We start from the raw sequence: 24,231 nt of genomic DNA on the forward strand, positions 1-24,231 counted from the left end.
GCCTCCCAAAGTGCTGGGATTATAGGCATAAGCCACCGCACCCGGCCTCTATTGAAGATATTAATGTAAAATCATAATGCTTAGAAAATGTCTTATTCATGTTATCTAAAAAAAAAAAAAAAGAAGAAGAAGAAAAAAAAAGCATCATGTTTTTTAGAGGATTTCCTTTTGCTGCTTCCCTTGGAGATGAGTGTTCTAGAAGACAAACCTAGTATATGGGGATTGGCCTTCATGGATTTTGAGAACCTCCAAGGGTTCACCCATTTCCAGAAGAAAGGAAACACACATTTATGGAAGACCCATGACATGCTTATGAGCTCATTTGACATGGAGTGGGTTTCCCACACTTCCTTTCCCGTGGAATACTCTGTAGGTTCCACCACAAGTGAACAGTCAAGGCAGGTTCCTTACAAGCAGGTGGCTGGCTCTCCAATCAGGGAAGGTTGGGGGTTTGCTGCTCACCTGAGTTGATGGGCGAATCATAGCGACTGGCTAACAGAGATGACCTTTCCCGGCTCTCTTTCTCCATCTCTTCTTTCAAGATCAACTGTCCCAGGCCTGAGTTAAGCTATTCACAGAAAAAAGGAAAAAAAAAAAAAAAAAAAAAAAAAGCTTGCAATTACTTTCATGGAGCTGCAGTTTCTTTGTAGCAGATCCCACAAGAAGTTTCTCTTGCTGGAGGGCCTGAATGCATGTGGCCCCAGAGCCTGGTAGTTCCTGAAGAGGTAGGTCAAGTTTGGGACCCTAAACCCTCTTAGCCCTTTCAGTTTCAAAGCTCCATTTCCCTAAGTCAGGCTCTATGTTAGAAGAACGTTTTCCTTCCTCTGCTTTCCCTAAAGAGCCAGGAGACCTCAGAAGGCATGTGTGAGTGTGTGTGGATTTTTGATGTGGGAAGGGAAGACTGGGGCTGGTATCCTTTAAAAAGAAATTGCCTTGATTTGTTTAAAAACAAGAAATAAAGGTAATACATGCTAATTTTACAGATTTTGGAAAATCTAGAAGAAAAGAAGAGTAACCCATAATATGTCACTCAGAAATAACACTATCTTTTGATTCATATCTATCTAGTATTTTTGTATACACACATATAAAACTGAGATCATACTATAAATGCAACTTTGTATCCTTTGACTAATATCACGTGCATTTCCTATATGCTTAGAAAACATCATTTGAAAGGATTCAGCAGCCTCTTGATTGATAACAGACTGTCCTTCTGGGCTGCTGCAGGCCCTTGCTACAGGAAGGAGGGTATGAAGAGGACCCCTTCATGGTGGCCGTTCCTTTCATTCCTTTTCTCCTGGCCCATATCCTGGGAAAAGACTTGGAGAAATGTTCAATCCCACAGTCATTCCTTCAGCAGAATTGCATGAGGGAAGGAAGGTGTGGCACTACCTGGGTGGATACCACCTTGCTCTGCCTGGCCCTCCAGCAGCCTTTCAACACATGCACTGCACACATGCCCCCATGTGGTCTCTCTTTCCTTCCCACAACAACCCAAACCTTCCACACCCCTCTGACCTCCAGCACCAATGCCATCTCCTCTAGAGCCCAGCAGGTATTCTGCCATATTCTAGTTACTATTAACAGATACCTGTCTTGCCTTGCCTGCCAGATTTCAAGCCCCTTGAAGACTGGGACCACCTCTTGCCTATCTAGATGGTTTATATGTAGTAGTCATTCAAAAAATATAGATCTTATGTAACTAGCATTGAAGACAGCAGCAAGGTAGTTTAAGGACAAACCTTCATTAATTGCTCTTCTTGAAGCTGCCGACGTCTCAGAAGTTCCTCATCATCTTCCTCTCTGCCACTAGATCTGCGTTTCATGTCAGGTCCTAATTCCACAGCAAAGACAACTTCTCACATCAGCCCCAAGACAAGGGAATCTTAATGGGCTAGTCCATCTGTGTTCAGTTTGTTAGGCTGGCAAGGTCAGCAACGGTCTTTAACACTTTTAAGTAAACAATACAAGAGAAAACAAAAATGCCTGCCACCAACTCAGCACTACTGGCTGGTTTCTCAAGAAAATGGCCCTGTGTGACAAGCCAGGTCAACGTGCAATGCAAGGAAGGCCTGAATTTAGGCCTCCCTGCTCAATTAGAACTGGGTTTGCAACTTAGTCTAAGTTCACTGGTCAGAGATCACTTTAGTAAATGGAAGGGCATCTCCAGTTGTTATTTTGATGTCTTTGAAGTGAATTTCCTTTTTCCTTTCTTTTTTGAGATAAGGTTTCACTCTGTTGCCCAGGCTGGAGTACAGTGATGCAATCATGGCTCACTGCAGCCTCGACCTCCAGGCTCAAGCAATCCTCCCACCTCACCCACCTGGGTAGCTGCGACCACAGGTGTATGCCACCATATCCTACTGATTTTTAAATATTTTTTATAGAGACATGGTCTCACTATATTGCCCAGGCTGATCTCAAACTCCAGGGCTCAACTAATCCTCCTGCCTTGGCCTCCAAAAATGCTGGGATTACAGGCGTGAGCCACCAAGCCCAGTCTCAATTTTCAAATAGAAAGAAATGCAAATTTATCTACATACCAACAGATAGGTAAGATAGTCATTGTTTTGTGACATGTGTTTAAACCTTGTAGTTTTCTCTTTTTCTGAATATTTAGAATTTCATAATACTATCACTCTGTCTTCTACTCTTAGTAAATTCAATAAAAAGCATACTTTTACTATTTCTTTCAAGAAATGGGTCTCTAAGGTTTTCTTTTTCTCATCCTTTGAAAAATGGTCACAAAAGAGTTTTATACTAATAGGTAAATAAAAAGCATTAATACAGGTACAATTTTACTTTGGAACAATATAGTAAATTGTGTTCAATTTTTTAGCTTTCTGGAAAGGGGAGACAGGGAAAGGAAAGGAGGAATCTGTCTGAATGGTTGGGAGGTTAAGATAATTATTGTTTTCCTAAATTGCTTGGATTAATCTGGCTGTGGGAGGAAACAGGAAAGTTTGCTAATCTAATCAAAATAAACTTTAACTAATAGTCTTAGTTTTCAGCATTTTGATTAATGGACCTGAAATTTCTCCTCCTTTTGGAATCTAAAAGAGCTTTAAACTACTTAGTGATAATAAATTCAACAACAAAAACTTAATTCTCCCTCTTTCCAAAATGTAGCTGCTTTAATGTCCCAGTAAGCAATTTACTAAACTAGCAACCTCAAGGCCTCAAGAACTTCCTGAAGGGCATGGATTGGCATAGAAAAGCTGATGATTGGTTCTTAGTTCTTATAATTATAAATGTCAGTGTGAAGTTTCTCTCTTTAGTTTACACTAATGAAAATCAATAGGCACAAGTTTGCAAGGACTAGATAAATTTCATTAATATAATGTACACAACACTTGTGAATAATGAACTTAGGAGGTAGATTTTTCCTTAAACTCTTTCTATAAATATCAATTGATTTAAAATCCACTTGTATTGCTTGTGAAAGATATTCCAAAAATAACTTATTAAAAATAGCACAATGAAGATTAGGACATTTTGGAAAATTGAAGGCCTTTTAGGTTGTTAACAGAAATGTGATAAGATCGTATCTTTGTAAAGCTGACTCGCTAAATTTTCAGTATTAGCTTCTGGGTTTGCTAATACTTCTTTTTAGGCCGAGTAGGTTCACTACTGATAATATAGTAAAGACACAGACATAATTGGAAAGCATGAAGCAAAGAATGAAACAGCTGAAATATGACATTTTAGCACAGAATTCATGAAAATGGTAGATGCAAAATCACATAACTTCACAGAAGTAATATTTCAGAACACCCACTACTCTGCAATAGCCCTTTTGCATGATGGACAACGTGATCTCACAAGAAAAATGAAAGTGCTTCAGTGTTAAGATTGGTTGTTAAGAATTATAACTACAATCCAGAAATAGTCTAAAACAAATTTAACTGAAAGAAGTCATGCTTCTACAAACATTCGGTAAATTCACCCACTAGACTCTAATTATATAGAACAATGTTCTTGCCATAAGGCTTTCACTCAACTATGTTCAACAGAGTTACTGATTCTGCAGTATTAACTCTGAGAGTCCACGCAAACCATTGGTTTTAGACCAGTTCTGGATCCCAGTGGGTTTGGTTAGAACAAGACTCTGGTGGATGTGTTTTTGTAACTTTTAAGCGTTTTGTACAACAAGTTAATACCACGTTAGTTCTTTTCACTATGCTACCTCTTGGTCATACTTTTCTTTAAAATCTTCATAATAGGATACATTTTCTTTCATGTTTTTAAGCATGTCATCTTGAGCTCTCCTAGCAGTTTGTCCCTTTGACTTAGCCGTGACAGTTGCATACCTACGACAGCAAATGAGGGGGGACCAGGCCAGTGGTCCGTCTCAATCTTTGGTGTCTCGCTGGGGTCTGGTGCCTGGGCTGCTGGGAACTTGGAAAACTTGATGATATCTTCTGAGGACTTGCTCTGGGCTGCCAAGGCAGCTGCATCTAGATGGGAATCAGGGGTTGCTTAGCTATTGGTCTGTAAGACAATGGTGGTACAACCCCACTTACATAGTTTTCTTGTTCTCTGGCAAAAGTTTCAGTTCCAGAAAGTTCTGTTTATTACCATTATCCATGGCCCAGTCACTCTGAGGTACCTATTGACAAGTCAACTCATTTTCCTTACTTTACGTCAGAAGCAAAGCTTCATTCTACATGTGTTCTACGTCTGAAAAACCCTAGAGTGCTGCCCAGCACTAGCTAGATGAGGCTATTTAAACAAAAAAAATTAATACAATTAAAATTCTGCTCCTCAGTTTCACTAGCCATATTTCAACTGCTCAGTAGTCACATGTGATTAGTGCCTACTGTCCTGGCCAGTGCAGATATAGAACATTTCCATCCTTATAGAAAGTTCCAGTGGACAACACTCTCCTAGAGTAATTAGTAATCTAAAATTAAAGAGCTAAGTTGAAAGCATGACGCTGTCACTTGACTGTAGTTGTTAATCATTAGAGGGTTGGCTGGCTTTGCACTTTGGGCAAGAAGCCACAAATATGTTGGTTCAGTTCATTCTTTTATTATTATTATTATTATTATTATTATTATTATTATTATTATTTGAGACAGAGTCTCACTCTGTCGCCCAGGCTGGAGTGCAGTGGTACAATCTTGGCTCACTGCAACCTCTGTCTCCCGGGTTCAAGGGATTCTCCTGCCTCAGCCTCCCAAGTAGGTGGGATTAAAGGCATGCACCACCATGCCCAGCTGATTTTTGCATTTTTAGTAGAGACAGGGTTTCTCCTGGCCAGGTTGGTCTCGAACTCCTGACCTCAGGTGATCCGCCCACCATGGCCTCCCAAAGTGCTGGGATTACAGGCATGGGCCACCACACCCTGTCTGGTCCACTTCATTCTAATCCTTATATACTAAATACATGTGTCCTTGAGTCCTAGGAGAAATGGAAATTGGAAAATCCACTTTCAGCTTGCAGGAATTTGGCATTGAAACTTATGTTTGCCGTTTCCACTCATTGTTTTGTTCAAAGGTCTGTGCACACAAGTGAGTTATCCAACTTTAAAACAACAAAAGCCAAACTAGCAGCAATATTAGTTCACAAAGTTCTTATTGGCTATGCTTAGAGGAGGAGTCACAGCGTAGAGCCCCAGATCTAACCTACAGAGATGGAGCAAAACAAACCAGGTTAAATGGACAGTCCCTGATTCTGGCTAATTTTGCAAATCGGCCAGGGATGTCACTAAATATTTCAAAATGTATTTATAATGCCTTAAATAACTTTTTTCTTCTGGGCTTACATATTTTAAAATCTGGAAATAACCTTTTGAATCTTCAGCTCTAAGTCCTCCATTTTTCGGGTAACCTTCTGGGTCTCAATTTGCTTAAATAACTCAACCAAGGTCACCCAATACAAAGGGGTAGTCTTTTTTCCCTTCCTTGGAGACAGGGTCTTGCTATGTTGTGCAGGCTGGATTCTAACTCCTGCACTCAAGCAGGTCTCTCATTTCAGCCTCCCAAGTAGCTGAGACTATGGGTGTGGGCCACTGTGCCCAGTTTAGGAGGTAAAGTCTTGGCCAGGCATGAAACAGTGTTCCTCTGAATCTCTAACCTCATGAGAAAACCATTTCAGCTTGGAAAACACTACATAGGAAATCCCCTTCTTAAAGATGGACAAAACATGTTAGCATATAAGAAGTTCTCAGAAGTTCTGCATTATGAAGAACAAATGTGACTTGATTTAAATCTAGCCTTTCTCAAACGCATCAGGGCACAGACACCAGTTTTGGGCATAATAACTATTTCTTTGGCATGGAATGGCTGTTTTGCAAAAACATCCTTTGGAAAGCGCTGCTCTGGCTGGGCTATTTTTAATTGATTATAACAGCCTGAAAGACTTCAGTCAAAGTAAATATTATGAAAAGAAGTCAACTAATTACTTCCAAACAAATAATCTAACATTATCCAATCTCTTTAAATTTTAATTATTTGATTATTTTTGTTCAGAGAGGAGGACCTAAAGATAGTATTTTTTAAAGTCTGTAAGTTGACAAATCAAACGCTGAGAATTTTATTCTTAAATTAACAAAAGGATGACTAAAAACAGTACTTACGCATTAGAATTGGTGAAGTCAGTAGTTAAACATTCACATGTTAATGAGTGTGTGGAAAGACAATAAACCATAAAAAAACAAAAACAAAAACAATGTTAACAAACTTAAAAAGCAAGCGTATGGTTTAAAACCTCAAAAAAAAAAAGATGAGAAAAAAATCATAGCTCTAGAACCATTACGATACATACATTTCTCTTTGTCTTCCTGATTTTGGTCTAAAATTTTTTTCCTTATGCATTTTCAATGTTATTTGATTTTCACATCGTCCTAATTCTTCTTTCTTTCTTTCTTTTTTTTTTTTTGGCAACAGAGTCTCATTCTGTCGCCCAGGCTGGAGTACAGTGGTGTGATCTCAGCTCACTGCAATCTCTGCCTCCTGAATTCAAGTGATTCTCCTGCCTCAGCCTCCCATGTGGCTGAGATTACAGGTGTGCGCCACCACGTCCAGCTAACTTTTTTGGTATTTTTAATAGAGGAGACAGGGTTTCGCTACGTTGGTTGGGCTGGTCTTGAACTCCTGACCTCAAATGATCCACCTGCCTCGGCCTCCCACAGTGCTGGGATTACAGGCGTGAGCCACTGCACCTGGCCTCATGTTATCCTAATTCTTAAGGACTCATGAATGTCAGCTGAATTCTAAAGGCAGCCTTCAAATTTCCAGGCACAATCTGTGTAGAATTTTCTGAAAACGCCTGAAGACCAGCTTTAGATATCTTTTCACAAAGATTTATGGTCGATATATCTACAGAGACTTAATAATGGTGGAGGAAAATGTGATTTACATAAAGTCATGTGAGTTCCTGAGTTAAAAAAAGGAAAACAGAATTATACATCCACGTCAGTGATTCTTAGTTTGCAGGAAGTTCAGAGTCAAACTGATCTAACTAACTGGTTTTTACAGAAGAGAAAACTGAAGCACAGAGAAATGACGTCACAGAGCCATTTAGGGAGAAAGTGGGAGCAGAGCCTTGACCTCTGTGTTAGCCTGTATCCTGTCCACTCCACTGTGCACACATCTTCATGCCCAATAAGAAACTGGAGACCTGGACAGCCAAGTTGATGTAGGCTCAGTCAAATTAGTTTTTCTAGGTGGCTGGTTTTTCACTAGTTTAAATTAGTCTCATCAAAGTTATTTTAAAGGGTGACTATAAAAAAGTCTTGCTAGGATGTTTGTGAGTTGCTGTGTGACCAGTACTTCCCCTTCTCTAGGAACGGAATGATACATGGTTTGATGGGCTCAGCAACAGGTTAGAAGCTTTCTAATCAAGCTAAGTCTCTCCATCCAGGAGAATCAATTTTACAATATTTACATCTTAGTAGACCAGAAAGGCATAATATGCTGGATGCCCCAGTTTTACTCTCAAAAGCAGCAGCAGGAAAAGCCTTTCAGAGGACAGCAAGGAGAAGTTCAGCTGACTTTGCTATTTAAAAGCTACGCGGAGGAAAGCGGGTTTTACCATGCTGTTTGTAGATGGGTGGCTTTCGGTAAATGTTGATTCCTTGATCTGTGGAAATGAAAAGCAAAGGTGTGTGATTATGGGAACCAGTTCAGCGGTGGGAAAAACAGATCAACCAAGGGGCAAATCAAACTGAAGATCTTGAACAAAAATAACCCAGAAGGTTAATTTCTGTATTACAAAGATTGAGTTTATTGGAAGAAAAATTATAGAAATGAGTGGCTTACTGTAGACAAGTGTTATGGAAGCCTTTGTAATACATCTTAGGATATATAAAGATGTGATTAACTCATGAGCCATTTATTTCAAATACACACTTCATTGAAAGTGGGATTAAAACAGGAAGAAACGCAAGCAGTGGAGGTACTCTTATGGTGAGAAAGACATAACCAGCTTGGGGAAAATGCCCAAATTGCTATTGTCTAGAAATTGAGCCCCCAGTAGATACCAGTGGCTCAATTTACTTTTCAACTAATGAGTGGAACAGTGGAAAGCAATGTAGAAAAATCAAAAGTTTTTTAAAAAAAAACATAGAAACTTTTTATGTGCAAGGCTAGCCTGGTGTGCTGATGGGATGTTCAACAAATCCTAATTTATACAGGCCAAATTTTTTAAAAAAAGAATGAATGAAAAAGAAAAGAGATGCTAAACACTATGTATATATTTATACAAGACCCCCTTGGATTATGGAACCATTTTGCTTTAACTATAAATACTCAGGAAATTTCAAAAGGTTTCTGTTTCCCCAGAACCGTGGGCACTGTATCTTGGTGGGGGCATTTTTATGTGAAAAATCCCAAATATAGAACATTAATTTTCAAGATTCAATTAAACTTTTTTAGAAAGGACAGTCCCAACTAAGTGATATAAATCTCAGTGAACTTTCCTCTGTTTTATTAGGTAAGTTTAGAAGCAAAAGAAAAAAATGATTATAGATTCTAAATATGTACACTTACATTAATATAGTGGGTAATTTATTAAACTACTTTCAGTAGCTAAACAAAGCAAAAAACAATATACTGCTGGTAGAAATATAGTATTATTACCTCTGATGGTTAATCCTGTCCTTACAAAGTGAGCTGATTCTAAACATTAAGATATTATATTAATGGGCTCTGATTATTTCAGTTTCTGATGTCAAATTACTATTTGCATTATGACAGCAAATGCTTGTGACTACTAGAGCAAAGCTTGCAGCACCAAGCCTAAATTGCAAGATATCTTCATGGGCTATGGAGATGGCTAGTCTGTTATGCGCTGCAGAAAGACCAACCAATTCACCCAATTCTACATCTCTCTGAAAAGTCCTTGGAGAAAGTCTCCACATTAGAGAAAAACAGGAAATATAAAAGTATTCTCTCAGGTGATACTGTGGTTCAGTCTTTAGGATGAGAAGATAACTAGATTGCCATTGCCATAATTAGTCAATGACAGCAAACCACAGAAAGATATCTCAGAAGGCAATGATAAAAAGGTACAATTAAAATTTTAGTAAAAAACAAAACAAAACAACCCAACTGCTTTTACCCATCACCCACACTCTTCAAAAATTATTTTAGAAAACATAAACCTTCAACATAATCCTGGCATTTAACACATAAAACTTTTGAAAGGCCCCCTAGGTCAGATCCTGCAATTTAGGGTTTGTTAACTGTGCATCCCAATTAAAAGAGCATGAGAGATGAGACAAGACGAGGTTACAAGGCTACATTCTACACTGTGACAGGACACCAAGACACAGACTGTGTCAGCTCCTACCTGGAACATGGAAATGTTTAGGGGCCTGAGCGTAAGTTGGAGTTAGAGGGCGGCTGTCTGGCCGGTAAGGGAGAGGGGAGTTCCGGCCGCTGGACGGCTCATTGCCTCCAATGAGAAGAATGGAAAAAACAAAATGAGAGAAGGGAGAGAGAAACAAAGAAAACAAAGCAAGTGTAATAAAAATTCAAAACAACAGACTGGAAGGAGGTTCATCAAAAAGGAGAAACAAAAGAAACAAACTCAATTTATCAACTTGACTTGCAAAGGTGATATCAGGTTTAGTTTTCCGTTGCAGAGATTTGAACTCAGGTGGAGCTGGGTTAGAAGCAGCTAGCGGTCAGGTGCGTCATTCCAATGGCATGCATTGAAAGCTGTGAGCTCGCAGCAAACTGATTAGATGGAGGGGACATTGGGAGCGATGGAAAGCTGCTTGCTCATGATTCAGGATCAGTTGTCAGGTGGTTAAATCCCAAGCGTGTAAAGGAGCGGGCTAGGCAAATCCAAATACAAATCACTCTCAAGCATGATGGCAGCAGCTGGCAATTAGCAGAGGTTTCTCCGATCTGAAGGTTAAGTCTGGGAACCCGTGTGGTCACCAAGTCCTTCCCCTTAGGAATACAAAGTGCCTTCAATTGCAGCGTGTTTGCATATGTTTCTGTTTTCCTCACTTTGAAATATATAAAATAGAGTCAGACGCGTGTCAGCCAGGTATTTCACGACCATTTATACCTCTCCCCATCTTTCACTTCAAAGATGAGGCTCAACCCAGGCCAATGATTCAATCACTGAAACATTTATTGAACACCTACTATGGCTGGGCACTGAGTACTACTGAGGACAAATAGATGAATGAGATATAGTCCCTGCCCTCAAGGGACTTAGAGGCTATCTAAGGAGACAAACTTAAATGCCATATAATGACATGCAATTGTTTACTCTGAGGTATAAGAAAAATGCTATGAGACTCAGATGAAGGTGCCACCAATTCTTCAAGCTAGGTTTGAACTGGGCATCAAAGAGTAAGCTCACCAGGTGAGAGGGTAGGTGAATGGGAGGGTGGGAAGCCCATATTCCAGACAGCTGGAATGTCATGAAAAAGGAGGGTGTGGAAGGGTGCAGACTGGAGGAGCAACAGGACTGGCCACCTTGTCTGGAAGGCATGGTGCTCTTGGAGGAGAGAAGAGGGACCAGGGCAGAAAAGAGAGCAAAGGGGTGGCTGCAAAAGCTTTAAGTGCCACCATAGCCACCATCACTCCCTTCTGACCAGGAGAATGGCCAAGATAAACTAATTCAGCTTGTGTAAAATTAGAAAGAGATTTGTAACTGGCCTAAATTGTCCTCCTACCCTATGTCTGGGCAAACATCTTGTCTCAGGAAGACACCAGAAGATGTAGGACTATTAAAGCTCAATAAATGAGTAGGGGTAACGACTTTTACTGCTGAGTTGTAAGAGCTCTTTATATATTCTGGATACAAGTCTCTTGTCAGAAATAATATGAACTTGCAAATATTTTCTCTCAGTCTGTAGGTTGTCTTTTCACTTTTTTGGTGGAATTCTTTGAAGCACAAAAGTTTAAAATTTTTGACAAAGTCCAATTTATTTATCTATTAACACTAATAATTTTAAATAAATCATAGATCATCAGAAAATAGAGGTCTGGCCACTTGCTTCAGGTCAAATTTTTCTAAATCTATCCAGTCAAGTGTGAAAGATGTCAATTGTTACAGTTTGAATATACATTTAAGAGAATTTTAATGTCTCAGCATGTACATTTTTAAGTAACCAGAGTACAGATCTACACTAAATGGGCAGTAAGATATTCCAAATATGGGATCTGTGTCTATTACTGAGTCAAATTTAGATTTCTGGCTTTTGGTTATTGGTGTTCTGAAACTTTTGTCTTTTCTTCTCAAGAGCTGGTTTAGCATCCAGCCCCAAATACGTTATAATGTTGACTTTATTATTTAAGTCATATATTAGTTCCTAAAAATTATGAAATATCATCCCAAACTATTGATCTATTAAAAAGCTAATTTATAAAAATGTTATCTCATTTATCCCTCTCCTAAAGAGAAGTAACTAGTTCCTATCGGGAAAAAATGAGTATAAAAAACACAGAGGAAAACAGGGGAAGGAAGATTATAATTTGCATTTAGAAGGAAATAGTGTTTTAAACCTGTTGCTGAATTAAAACTCGGTCTCATTTATCATCATCAGTGCTCAGGGTATCGCCTGGCCAGGAGTAAGTGCTTAATAAATGTCTGTGAATGAATGATTGAAGGAGGCCAGTTAATTACCTCCACAGCTATTTATTGGCCTAATTTAGCAAGCACCATGGCAAGATTCACCATCAATTTTCTCTAAATTAAAGGAAGCCAGATGCTAGTGCAATAAGTCCTCACTTAATATCAACAGGTTACAGGAAACTGCAACTTTTTTTTTTTTTTTTGAGATGGAGTCTCGCTCTGTCGCCCAGACTGGAGTGCAGTGGCGCGATCTCGGCTCACTGCAAGCTCTGCCTCCTGGGTTCACGCCATTCTCCCGCCTCAGCCTCCTGAGTAGCTGGGACTACAGGCGCCCGCCACCGCGCCTGGCTAATTTTTTGAATTTTTTTAGTAGAGACGGGGTTTCACCGTGTTAGCCAGGATGGTCTCAATCTCCTGACCGCGTGATCCACCCACCTCAGCCTCCCAAAGTGCTAGGATTACAGGCGTGAGCCACCGCACCCGGCTGGAAACTGCAACTTTAAGCAAAACAACATATAGCAGGTCCTTGAAGAACGTCGTTTATTTCAACCTAGGACACTGATGAGGGGAAAAACTAGTTTTTTAAATATTTCAATTCACTTAAGTCACAGTTTCCAAGTAAATGATGATGATAAGTAAAGACCTGTGTACAGCACTGGGCTCACAACAACACCCCTTTTATAAGTTTCCCATTACAGCTAATCCTTGACAACTCCAATTTAAATGTTTCACTGAAGAAAAATGATTTAATCCTATGAACATTAGAAATTAACAAGAGTAATCCATAACTGAAAAACAGAATCATTCTTACGGTCTTTTCTCGAAAGAAAGTATAATGGGTCTCAACTTTTACTACTGCTTCTGAACCCCCCTGCCGCATGCTTTTGTTCTTTCACATAGACCTCTACTGTCCTTGCAGAAAATCAGATGTTTCCAGGAAAGTTCTCATAGGTTTTGGTTATAATACACAATCAAATGAACCCCCATTAAATCAGTTTTTATCATTATTAGCCAGTGTCACGCACACACAAAAATATCTGCATATGCAGGACACAAACTTTAAGGTTATTAGAATTAGACATCTGTCCAGGGATTAAAATATTTCTATCAACAAGACCCTGTGTTGGCCAGTGCCTGTAGAAGCCCCTCACTTCTTGAATATGGTCAAAGCCTCTCAAAGGTTATGGAGTAGCTGTCTGAATTCCCAAGGACTGGATTCTGGCTGAATGCTGTCACCAGTTGGGTGTGGTTCTATATTAGGCTGGATGTCTTCAGCAAACATTCACCTCTCTAGTTGTTTAAAAAAAAAAAACAAAAAAAAAAACTACTTTGTTCAAATTTTGTAAGTAGATTTAACTATAATCATTTAAAACTTCCCACAAAGCATTTTTAAAAATCAGGTAAAGAGAGACCCAATAACACACCCATCTCAGCAATTCTGCAGAATGTCCTTTTCACATATCACAACCGCTCATCGGGGAATAAGTTCTTGGAATACATAATGTTGCTAGGTACCAAATTCTTAGCCCTTGAAATACCAAAGGCATGACAAATTTTGGGCATTTTTAAAAGAAAAAGGAAAATTCTCAAGAAGAGGCCTCTTTCCCTTTTCTAAATTAAACACCTTATCTGTATTTATTTTGAATTTTTTTTTTTTTGAGACAGAGTCTTGCTCTGTTGCCCAGGCTGTAGTGCAGTGGTGCAATCTCGGCTCATTGTAACCTCCACCTCCCAGGTTCAAGCGATTCTCCTGCCTCAGCCTCCCAAGTAGCTGGGATTACAGACATGCGCCACCACATCCAGCTAGTTTTTGTGTTTTTAGTAGAGACGGGGTTTCATCATGTTGGCCAGGCTGATCTCAAACTCCTGACCTCAAGTGATCTGCGGCGCCTTGGCCTCCCAAAATGCTGGGATTACAGGCGTGAGCTACTGCACCTGGCCAATACCCTATTTAAATGATATAACTTTGAACCCAACCCTGGCAGGAAATAACTTATGGGGGCCCTAAGAGGCCATCTGTGCATAGTTCCTTACTTAAACAAAGTAATGTGTGACATACCAGATGAAATATCATATTTGGAAGATATCATTATTTTCATCATCATCGTTGTCATCATCTATCAACCCTGAATAAGATACTGTTTAAAAATAATAGGCCGGGCATGGGCATGATGGCTTATGCCTGAAATCCCAGCACTTTGGGAGGCTGAGGCGGGTGAATTACTTGAGGTCAGGAGTTTGAGACCAGCCTGGCCAACATGGTGAAACCCTGTCTCTTCTAAAAATACAGAAATTAGCCAGGTGTTGGTGGCAGGCATCTGTAATCCCAGCTACTCAGGAGGCTATGGCAGGAGAATTGCTTGAACCCGGGAGGTGGAGATTGCAGTGAGCCGAAATTGCACCACTGCACTCCAGCTAGGGCGACAAAGTGAGATTCTGTCTCAAAACAAAAAACAAAACTACTCTGTGTGTGTGTGTGTGTGTGTGTGTGTGTGCACGCGCGCATAATACAATAGTACATATATATATATCATACTCATAGCTATTTTGTCCCTTTAGGTCCTCAGATTGGGCCACCCTAAGTTGTTAGTGTTCTCATCTATTGTAGTGACACACTACTATATTTCTATCTATGTTTCTATTTCTATTTGTTGGCCTTCATTTTTACCTCCTTTCCTGTTAGCCTAGTAAGCCAATTTTTTAGACCTCAGGGGAGCATTCACTCACAGGACTCTCACTGTACTTAACACATTTAAATGCCCATCTCCACTTTCATTCTTCTTTTTGGCACGATGAGAGCCTGAGTGACTAATTCTAAGACAAGCGAATAGAGATGGGGGTGTGCAATTCTGCTGTGGGGACCTGTTGGAGCACTGCCTAGCTTTCTGGACTCAGAGTGCTTACATCCCCAAATATAAATGAACATCTTGAGGGAAACTTAAGATAAGTTGGCAGCATCCAGAATTTTGTGACAGTTTTAAGATTGCTGGTTCTTGTCTAAAGCATCAATAAGAGTTACGGTTTCCTTCAGCAAGTGTCAAATATATATTTACATCATGGCAACTCATATTTATAGCAAAAGAGGAAAGATTCCTTTCAAAGAAACTTAATATATGTAACCCTCCTGCTCAGAAATCCAATTTATACTTCATGGACACAGAATGTCATGTCTAGCAGTATTTCAAAGGGGAAGGAAGAGAAACTTAGCAGACACTTCACAAACGAAGCCCGAAACAAAGTGAAAATGGTTTTTCCAAATCTCTAGGCATAAGGTTGTCCAAATGGCCCAAAGATATACTAAGATAGAATGAGGCTACAAGGAAGTTTGGAGGACAAAAATAAAAATACACCCAACCAACAATGGATGTTATGGAAAATGAATGGGGAAGCCAGTGAAGGAGAGAAACAGTCTGTGCCGTGCATCTCAGCTTTACAACCATGCAGGCGTCCTCAGCTCAGTGAGCCCCAGGCCTGGGTCACATGCTGCAAAAACAAGGAACAGGAAGTGGACTTGGGCAATGGAAGGCTGGGCTTCTGGCTGCCAGAGTGGCAAAGGGCGCCCCCTGCCTCTGAGATGGACATCCTACCTTAGGTCAAGCTCACATCCATTAAAAACAAAACAAAACAAACAAACAAACAAAAACTCCCTCAAGTTCCAAGACAAACTCCAAGATAAAAGTCAATGAAGGGCCACAAAAAACCCTGGAAGACATTGACTTATCTCAAAGATATCTTGGATGTGTTATCAATGGCCATAGGCTCCCCCCATTCGGAAATTTCTAAGTGCTGGAGAGGTCTTCCATGTAAATGGATGCATGTTTTTCAAAATAACTAAGACGTAATTCCTTGGAGAATCCACATTTAGCCAAATACACTAGGCTTTTAAAGCAATATCTTTAATGTACAAAATCTCCACCACATATCTTTTTTTTTTTTTTTTTACACTGCTCCCTGTGGAGCAGGACTGCCCAATAGGTAGTGTGCCCAAAGCAGCCAATGATTTATCTTTAAGGTTGGCAAAAAGCTCATATGATTGAAAAACTAAGTATATACTGTTATGTACATTACACTTTGCATCTGAAGCATAAAGACTATTTCATATGAACAAACTATAGGCACACGTCTAGTAAAAAGAAAAGGGGAGAGAGACTATTAGATGTTTTTAAGTTCAGGGTCACTAATTCCTTTTGGATAATGCTTTTTATCATTTAAATCCAGAACACCTGACGGTGTCAAACACTTCAAATGCAGACTGAAAACAGAAAAGAATGTATATCTACATTTTTAATAAAGCACCATTTAGGAACATAGGGGTGCTATAATTTTTATAACCATTTAATATTTCTATGGAAAAGTAAATATTTCTTAATTTTGTGATCTAAATGACTGAGGATCATTCTGGTCTAAGAGTCAATAAGAATGCAATTTTCTGGCTAAAAGGGATGAAAAATAAAAGTGTGCTTTAAAAATTATTTTCACACATATTTATACTGAAACGCATGGCCCTCATATGAAGGAGCGTTCCTGGGGAGGAGGGTACTTGGGTCTAGTCCAGCACTGCCACGTCCTAGTGGTGAGCCCCTGGACAGTTACTTAGCCAGGACCTCTGTACTTGGTCTCCTCACTGAGCCCATTTCCCAAGAATGCTGTGAAAAGTGAACAGAATGATGGCATCAAAAATGATTTCAGGTCAGGCGCGGTGGCTCACGCCTGTAATCCCAGCACTTTGGGAGCCCGAGGCGGCCAGATCACTTGAGGTCAAGGGTTCGAGACCAGCCTGGTCAACATGGTGAAACCCCATCTCTACTAAAAATACAAAAATTAGCCGGGCGTGGTGGCGCACGCCTGTAATCCCAGCTACTCAGGAGGCCGAGGCAGAAGAATCGCTTGAAGCTGGGAGGCGGAGGCTGCAGTGAGCTGAGATTGTGCCACTGCATGCCAGCCTGGGCAACACAGTGAGACTCTGTCTCCAAAAAAACAAAAAAAAGCAATTTAAGAGCACCATGCTGACCAAGGTGGGTGTGCCCCACACCAAGACACTTCACCTCGTGATGTAGGAGTCTCATTGTTCTTGATTTAGAGAGGAGTCAAGTGACACTCAACAGGATAAATAAGCAACCCAAGGTGATACAGCTAGCAAGTGATGGAGATCATATCTGAACCCAGATTCCAATGCCCATGGGCTTTTCAACTCTCCACATGGCTACTCATGGACATGAAGCAGTATTAGTCATTGACCGTTTATGGACACTTTGTGCTGTGTTATTTGGACAAACTGTGTAACTTTATAGGGCCTGTGACACTTTTCTTTCTACAAAAAGTATCTCTCTACAAGTTGAAACATATAATAGCCAAGTGAGGAAGTTTACATTTTAATGAATCAATATTGTATTTTTTCTTAAATATCAGAAATAACCAAAATCTTTGTTTTCTTTCTTTTGTTTTTTTTTTGAGACAGGGTTTTGCTCTGTCACCTAGGCTGGAGTGCAGTGGCTCGATCTCAGCTCACTGCAACCTCCATCTCCTGGGCTCAAGCAATCCTCCTGCTTCAGCCTCTGAGTAGCTGGGACTTCAGGCACGCACCACCATGCCCAGCTAATTTTTTTTTGTATTTTTGGTAGAGATGGGGTTTCGCCATGTTGCCCAAGCTGGTCTTGAACTCCTGGGCTCAAGCAATCTGCCCACCTCAGCAGAAATAACCAAAATCTTAATTTGGCTAATGGCTGTTATATTAAAGTCTCTTTAAAATACACAACTGAAGGGTTTTTTTTTTAAGAAAAAAAAAACAGCATAATTTCTTTATGATTTTATAAACATTCTCTAAAGTATAATCTTGACATTTTATAAATAAAAATTTTCCCCCAAAATACTAATTAGCACTTATAATTTAAAATAATCTGTCGGCTGAGCATGATAGCTCACGCCTGTAATCCCAGCACGTTAGGAGGTCAAGGCGGGTGGATCACTTGAAGTCAGGAGTTTGAGACCAGCCTGGCCAACATAGTGAAACCCAGTCTCTACCAGAAACACAAAAATTAGCTGGGTGCGGTGGTGCACACCTGTAATCCCAGCTACTCAGGAGGCTGAGGCATAAGAATCGCTTGAGCCTGGGAAGTGGAGGTTGCAGTGAGCCAAGTTTGCACCATTGTACTCCAGCCTGGGTGACAGAGCGAGACTCTGTGTCAAAAAAAATAAAATAAAATAAAATAAAATAAAGTAAAATAATCTGTCAAGAGTTTTAGAGAGTGTTGCACCTATCAAAAAATTTGCTAATGGCAAATGGCACGTGTACCTTAACTCCAGGTATGTGTGTCTTTGATAAGCATGATTGCTTCAATAAGCAATATAATTTTCAAAACACAGAGAATGCTGAAATTAGCAAATTTATAAAATCACTGCATACTGATAAGTACAGTACATGTACTTTTTAGGATTCAGCCGCTCAACAACCAAGAGCACAAAGAAAAAGCTTCGGTAGACTGACAACGAAAATTCAGTAAACCAGAACAAGCTCCTCAATGGAAGCATCAGGGCCATGACACGTGGAGCAGCACATGGTTAAGAGTCCTTTAGGACTGTTTTAAGACCCGTGATAACATCTGTGCTTGCCTCCTCCTTCCTCCTTCAGCTATTATTATTGGTTTATTTGGTTCAAATCAAGTTCGCACCATTCTGGGAACTCCTACTTAATTTTAAATTATGACCCCTTTGTAGCCTCTTCAGGGTTCTCGGCTCCCCCAGTGTGGAGAGTCCCAACTGAGGACGGCTGCAGAAGCATTGCCGACAATGATGAAAAAGAAGGGATGGGGCAGAAATGTGAGGCAGGAACAGAAAACAGAAGGCAAAGCCTCTTTTCTGCATCATGTGGGAGTTAGGACAAATCAAAAGATGACTGCTCTGAGAGTCGGCTCAAAGAGAAACATTGATGTTGCCATAGATCTTTTAATGCTGCCCAAACATGTTAATATGGTCATGGTTTATCACCGGTAAGACGTCTTTTGGATATCTGTTACTAAACACTGTCGTGCTTTGCTGAGACACGTTGCGTATTGAACCCAGGAAAATATTCCAATTATATACATTATATTTTGTTTCGATGCATCCAAAAACAAAATAATAATATATATATATATTTTCTTTTTTCAAAGTAGTGGATAATAAATCTTATGGTCTTAAACATACTTCCTGCTTCTTCATCTAGAGCCCTTAGAAGTGACATATTTCTCCCAATGAGAGATGCTATGCCCGTTCTAAGACAACTGTTGGGTATAGTCATGACACACGCAGGCATGCTGAGAGCTCAAAAGCTCGGCACTAACTCTTGGAGATACACCTTATTAGCCTTCCCAGGGTGCTAATAAATCTCCACTATGCAGGGTGCTGCCTGGAGAAACCTGCCTCCTTACCTTTGATATGGGGAATGAAGTGGTGTCGGAAAGGGGGGTTGGGGCGGGAGTCGCTGTGGGTGGGGCTGAGGCTGCTGGTGCGCAGGTACGACAACCTCTGCACACCAGGAGACAAAAGCTCTGTGCAGCAAGGAGTCAGGGGCAGGGCACGGTGGAAACAGAAAAGAAGAACAGAAATTAACACAGGAGCAGGGAAAGTGCCATCGTTCCAAGGGAAAACAAAATAAAGAATGTTAATCAGGAGGCTGAAAAGGGAGGAAGGAGAAAGGGTTAAGAGTGCACCTGCTAAGGCTGAGGCAAAGTGGGGGAGAGTTTGCAAAGAGGTTCAGGTGGGTACAGAGTCACTCTCTGAGAATAAATGGCTTTGGTGGGAAGAAATGGTCACCCGGATGGTCTCTGTTCAGCCAGTAGCAGGCACGTCATTTAGACTCAACAACAGCTGTTTTTAAAAAGCACCTGACAAAACAGAACCCTCTGAAATGCTTATAAAAAAAATGACATTGTATTTATATGTAAGGGTCAGGTTTTTTTTTTCTTAAGCAAACATCCCACTGTAAGTTTAATTTTATTTTGCCTACATAGAAGGAAAACCTGTTTGTGTTCCCTGTGTGGCAAAGAGGTCTATATGATCCCCAGAACTTCAGCAGGAGGACTGGAGGCTGGAAACTCAGTTATCTCAGGAAGAATGGACCATTCAAATTCAACCCAGACCGAGGGGGTTTTAAATCATCATCTGGCATCTAGAACTTGTGGAGTGGACACTTTGGGGTGTTCTATATGGATCACAAGTATGCTATCAGAATCCCTCCAGCTTCACTTTGGAAGGGCAGACTTCAAAATAATAACTCTAAAGCCTAACAAGTGGCATCGGGCATACATGTAATATATTGTGAAAGGAGAGAAGGAGAAGATTCTAAAGTCTATTGGCATCAGAACCATGATTGGAACAGATGGAAACTTTCTCAGTAAGGACATGAGCTTTTTGGAGAAGGAGTGTTGACTGACCACTCCCCTCACTGTTCAGGGGTCTTTGGAACAACAATGCCCCTATAACCCCACGCCACTCCGGCAACTCCATGGCTGGGGTCTCAGTGACCTCAGCATATGTACATGAGCAGGGTGGCAGCATAAAGGATTTCTTTTTTTTTTTTTTTTTTGAGATGGAGTCTCGCTCTGTCATCCAGGTCGGAGTGTAGTAGCGCGATCTCGGCTCACTGCAACCTTCGCCTCCCAGGTTCAAGCAATTCTCCTGTCTCAGCCTCCCAAGTAGCTGGGACTACAGGCGCATGCCACCACGCCCAGCTAATTTTTGTATTTTTAGTAGAGACAGGGTTTCACCATATTGGTCAGGCTGGTCTTGAACTCTTGACCTCAGGTGATCCACCTGCCTCAGCCTCCTAAAGTGCTGGGATTACAGGCATGAGCCACCAACGCCTGGCCCAGCATAAAGGATTTCTTATTACCCAAAAGGACAAAGGCTTAAATCGGGACTCACGTCCTGGGCATGAATAAAATGAATATAATAGCCCATGAAATAAAGGAAAAAAAATTCCTGAGAACTTTCATTTAATGTAATTCAATAAATAGCACAAACATTTATCAGCGTAGAGAAAATTATACATTATCAAAGAATCAAATAGTTTGAATTCTCTACGATCATTAAATCTAGGGTCTTAGAAGATTGCAGCTTTTTATCATCCTGTTAATTCTTTTGGTTTTATTTCTTGTACAATTTATTTTTAAAAAGGTAGCATATGGGTTTGCTCTCATCTATGCGTCCAGAAGCAAGAAGCTTAACATGAAGTCTTCACAGACGCGCACCATCACCATTAAGTTTTATTAGAGGCCAGAATCTTCCTTGTGAATCTATTTCTCAGGGAATCTTGGATCTGTACTGGGATCTCCATTCTTCTCCCACTACACACAGGAGACACCCACTGGTAGCTACAGAGACTAAATTCTCTGCAGATGAAGGTCCACTAAAATCTGCTACTTTGTGGCATTCTCTACGGTAGTGATGCCTAATAATTGTATGTTTTCCAAGTCTGATTGAAAATCTTAGGGTTGGAAATGATTTTGTTTTCCAAGTCTGAGGGAAAATCTTAGGGTTGGAAATGATTTTATGTCTCCTAAGTCTGACTGAAAATCTTAGGGTTGGAACGATCTTAAAAGTGATCAAGAACAGCCCTGAGTCCTCTTTCTAGAAAGTGCTTAACCAAGCATGCTTACCAACACCATGTGCCTAGATAAAGGAAACATAATCCAGCTGTTAAAAATGGCTAATACTGAATTTTAGATGATGTTGGTATGCCTAAAAAGCACATCAAAATATTTTCTTTGGGAGATCTCCATTTTAAGTCCCAAAGTGAAGAGATTTTTGTTAATCCTAAAAAAATTTTTTTAAAAACCCCTTGCTTCCAGTAGCTCGCTGTCAAAATATAATTATTTAATAAATCAAAATGAACACAGGCTTAGGATGACTGATGTTTCAAGAAAAGATAGAGCATAAAATATAGTTGGATACCAGTTTTCATTTTGCTCTGGGAGAGGGATGGAAATGTTTAGTCGTTGATTTTTCAATGTGCTATCAATAGTAGGGGAAAAAAATCACAGAAACACAGTTTGTTATATAGAGTGAATCCAGGAACAGTCACCCTTACCAGGTCTGTGGAAATGCTGGGGAGAGCGGGACGTGGTTGGAGTGTAGCTGTGGCGGCTGTACACAGGGGAGTTGATGGAGCCCTGGCTCGTGGACCGATGGATCATCCGATCCCGAACATCCTGGTACCCCTGGAAACAAAGTTCAACACATTCAGGCTATCACCATTCCTCAGTAGGAACCACGCTTCACAAACACTGCCAAGGAACCATCATCTCTACTTGTTTATATATATTTGATTAATATATGCACTTATTTTTATGTGCAAATTTTGCAGGTATTTTATATGCAAATAAGCATTCTGTGACTAATATATTTTGTTCAAAATCTGCAGTACTTGGGCTTATTACAAAATTTTAAGATCCAGGTGTGGTGGCTCACGCCTGTGACCTCAGCACTTTGGGGGGCCAAGGTGGGAGGATGGCTTGAAGCCAGGAGTTCGAGAACAGCCTGGGCAACACAACGAGACCTTGTCTTTACAAAAAACTGTAAAAAATTAGCCAGGGATGATGGCACATGCCTGCAGTCCCAGCTACTCAGGAGTTCGAGGCTGCAGTAAACTATGATTGTGCCAGTGCACTCCAGCCTGGATGACAGAGTGAGACACTGTTTCTTTAAAAAAAAAAAATTTTAAAGATGAAAACATATAAACCTTAATAGAGATAGGGCTATGGGACAAGAGATAATAATTCCAACGACCATGCTGACATTGTACTTTTCCGTTTCATAAGTATGTTCACATACCTACCAGATCTGCATAACAACAAGAAAAGGTAGGTCACATACTATCACCTCCCTCCCCCACTAATGTAGAAACATGGTTCCAAGCTGGTAAGAGCCCTGTGTGTAGGCATGTAGTTGGTATGGGCAGAGCCTGCTTCGGAACCAGACTCCTGACTCTAATCTCTTCCTTCGTTCTGACCACCAACCAAACTGTACTGTCTACGACATTGATCTGGTGGCATTTTAAATAAATTCTCCTGAATAACAAGTTGATGGTTGCCATAAAGCCGGTATTTTACTTCTCACTTTGGGAAACATATCCCAAGAAAATAATTTAAAATGCCCTTTAAAAGGAGGAATAATTTATTCAAATACTTTCATAGTACTACTATTCATAAAGGCACATGTTCAACAAATTGGGGCACAATTAAGAAATTATGACATACGGGCCAGGCACAGTTGCTCATGCCTGTAATCTCAGGACTCTGGGAGGCCAAGGTGGGTGGATCACCTGAGGTCAGGCGTTTGCGACCAGCCTGCCCAACATGGTGAAACCCTGTCTCTACTAAACATACATAAATTAGCTGAGCATGGTTGTGTGCACCTGTAATCCCAGCTACTTGGGAGGCTGAGACAGGAGAATCGCTAGAACCCAAGAGGCAGAGATTGCAGTGAGCCAAGATCGTGCCACTACACCCCAGCCTGGGCAACAGAGTGAGACTCTGTCTCAAAAAAAAAAAAAGGAAATTATGACATGCGAATTCAATGGAATATCACAGCACCACTAAAATGTCACCTGTCTCCAAATCTAGAAAAGGATATATTAGGTAATAAGTACAAAAAACCACATGCACACAAACACAATATAAAACTGTCTACAGAGTTGAAAGAGTACAAAGAATATTTTACATTTTAGGAATCTGTTGTCCTATGAAATTTCTACTAGCACAATAAAAGGAAAAAGTTTGAAAGAATGCATTAATAACAACTAAATGAACACCTCAGTAACCATAGCTTTGTGGAATTTGAGAGCAAATGGCAAGGGGAAACTTTGGCTTGATACTAGTTGTCTATAACTATAAATTAAATAAAACAACAACAAAACAAAAAGTCCCCAGATTATGTGCTTCAAGCTTGCACAGTTGGTCAATAGAAATTAATTCTTCATAAATTCAATGCAAATTATTAGAATATAGGTAGAAATTAATAATTCATAGCAGTCATAAACCATGAAAATATTATGGTATTTTTACTACTTTGAATTACAGAGATTCCCTAAAAGTAGTCCAGTTTCATAATATCCAGAAAGTTGCTTGGTTTTAGGATCAGATGATTGATTTCAGACTAAACAGAGTAACCTCCCATCAAGATGGCTCTGCTTATAGAATATGCCATGAC

General features: G+C 40.2%; 1 protein-coding gene across 11 annotated transcripts in view; it reads right to left on the reverse strand.

Moving 5' to 3' along the window:
- ABLIM1 (actin binding LIM protein 1) overlaps positions 1-24,231 on the reverse strand; it is a 329,600-nt gene that overhangs the window by 12,434 nt on the left and 292,935 nt on the right. For 4 of the 11 annotated variants that reach the window (XM_063607908.1, XM_063607913.1, XM_063607910.1 and 1 more), the window contains 7 exons: positions 22,112-22,241; positions 19,452-19,571; positions 9,799-9,903; positions 8,041-8,088; positions 4,314-4,460; positions 1,746-1,837; positions 463-568 (listed from right to left, as the gene is read on the reverse strand). In XM_063607908.1, the coding sequence (XP_063463978.1) occupies positions 463-568; positions 1,746-1,837; positions 4,314-4,460; positions 8,041-8,088; positions 9,799-9,903; positions 19,452-19,571; positions 22,112-22,241 (748 nt within the window). The remainder of the gene's footprint in view (positions 1-462; positions 569-1,745; positions 1,838-4,313; positions 4,461-8,040; positions 8,089-9,798; positions 9,904-19,451; positions 19,572-22,111; positions 22,242-24,231) is intronic. The other 7 variants (XM_034931560.2, XM_063607911.1, XM_034931561.2 and 4 more) reach the window with 5 other exon arrangements.

This window comes from Pan paniscus, chromosome 8 (genome assembly GCF_029289425.2).
Source record: "Pan paniscus chromosome 8, NHGRI_mPanPan1-v2.0_pri, whole genome shotgun sequence".
Classification (NCBI taxonomy): domain Eukaryota; kingdom Metazoa; phylum Chordata; class Mammalia; order Primates; family Hominidae; genus Pan; species Pan paniscus.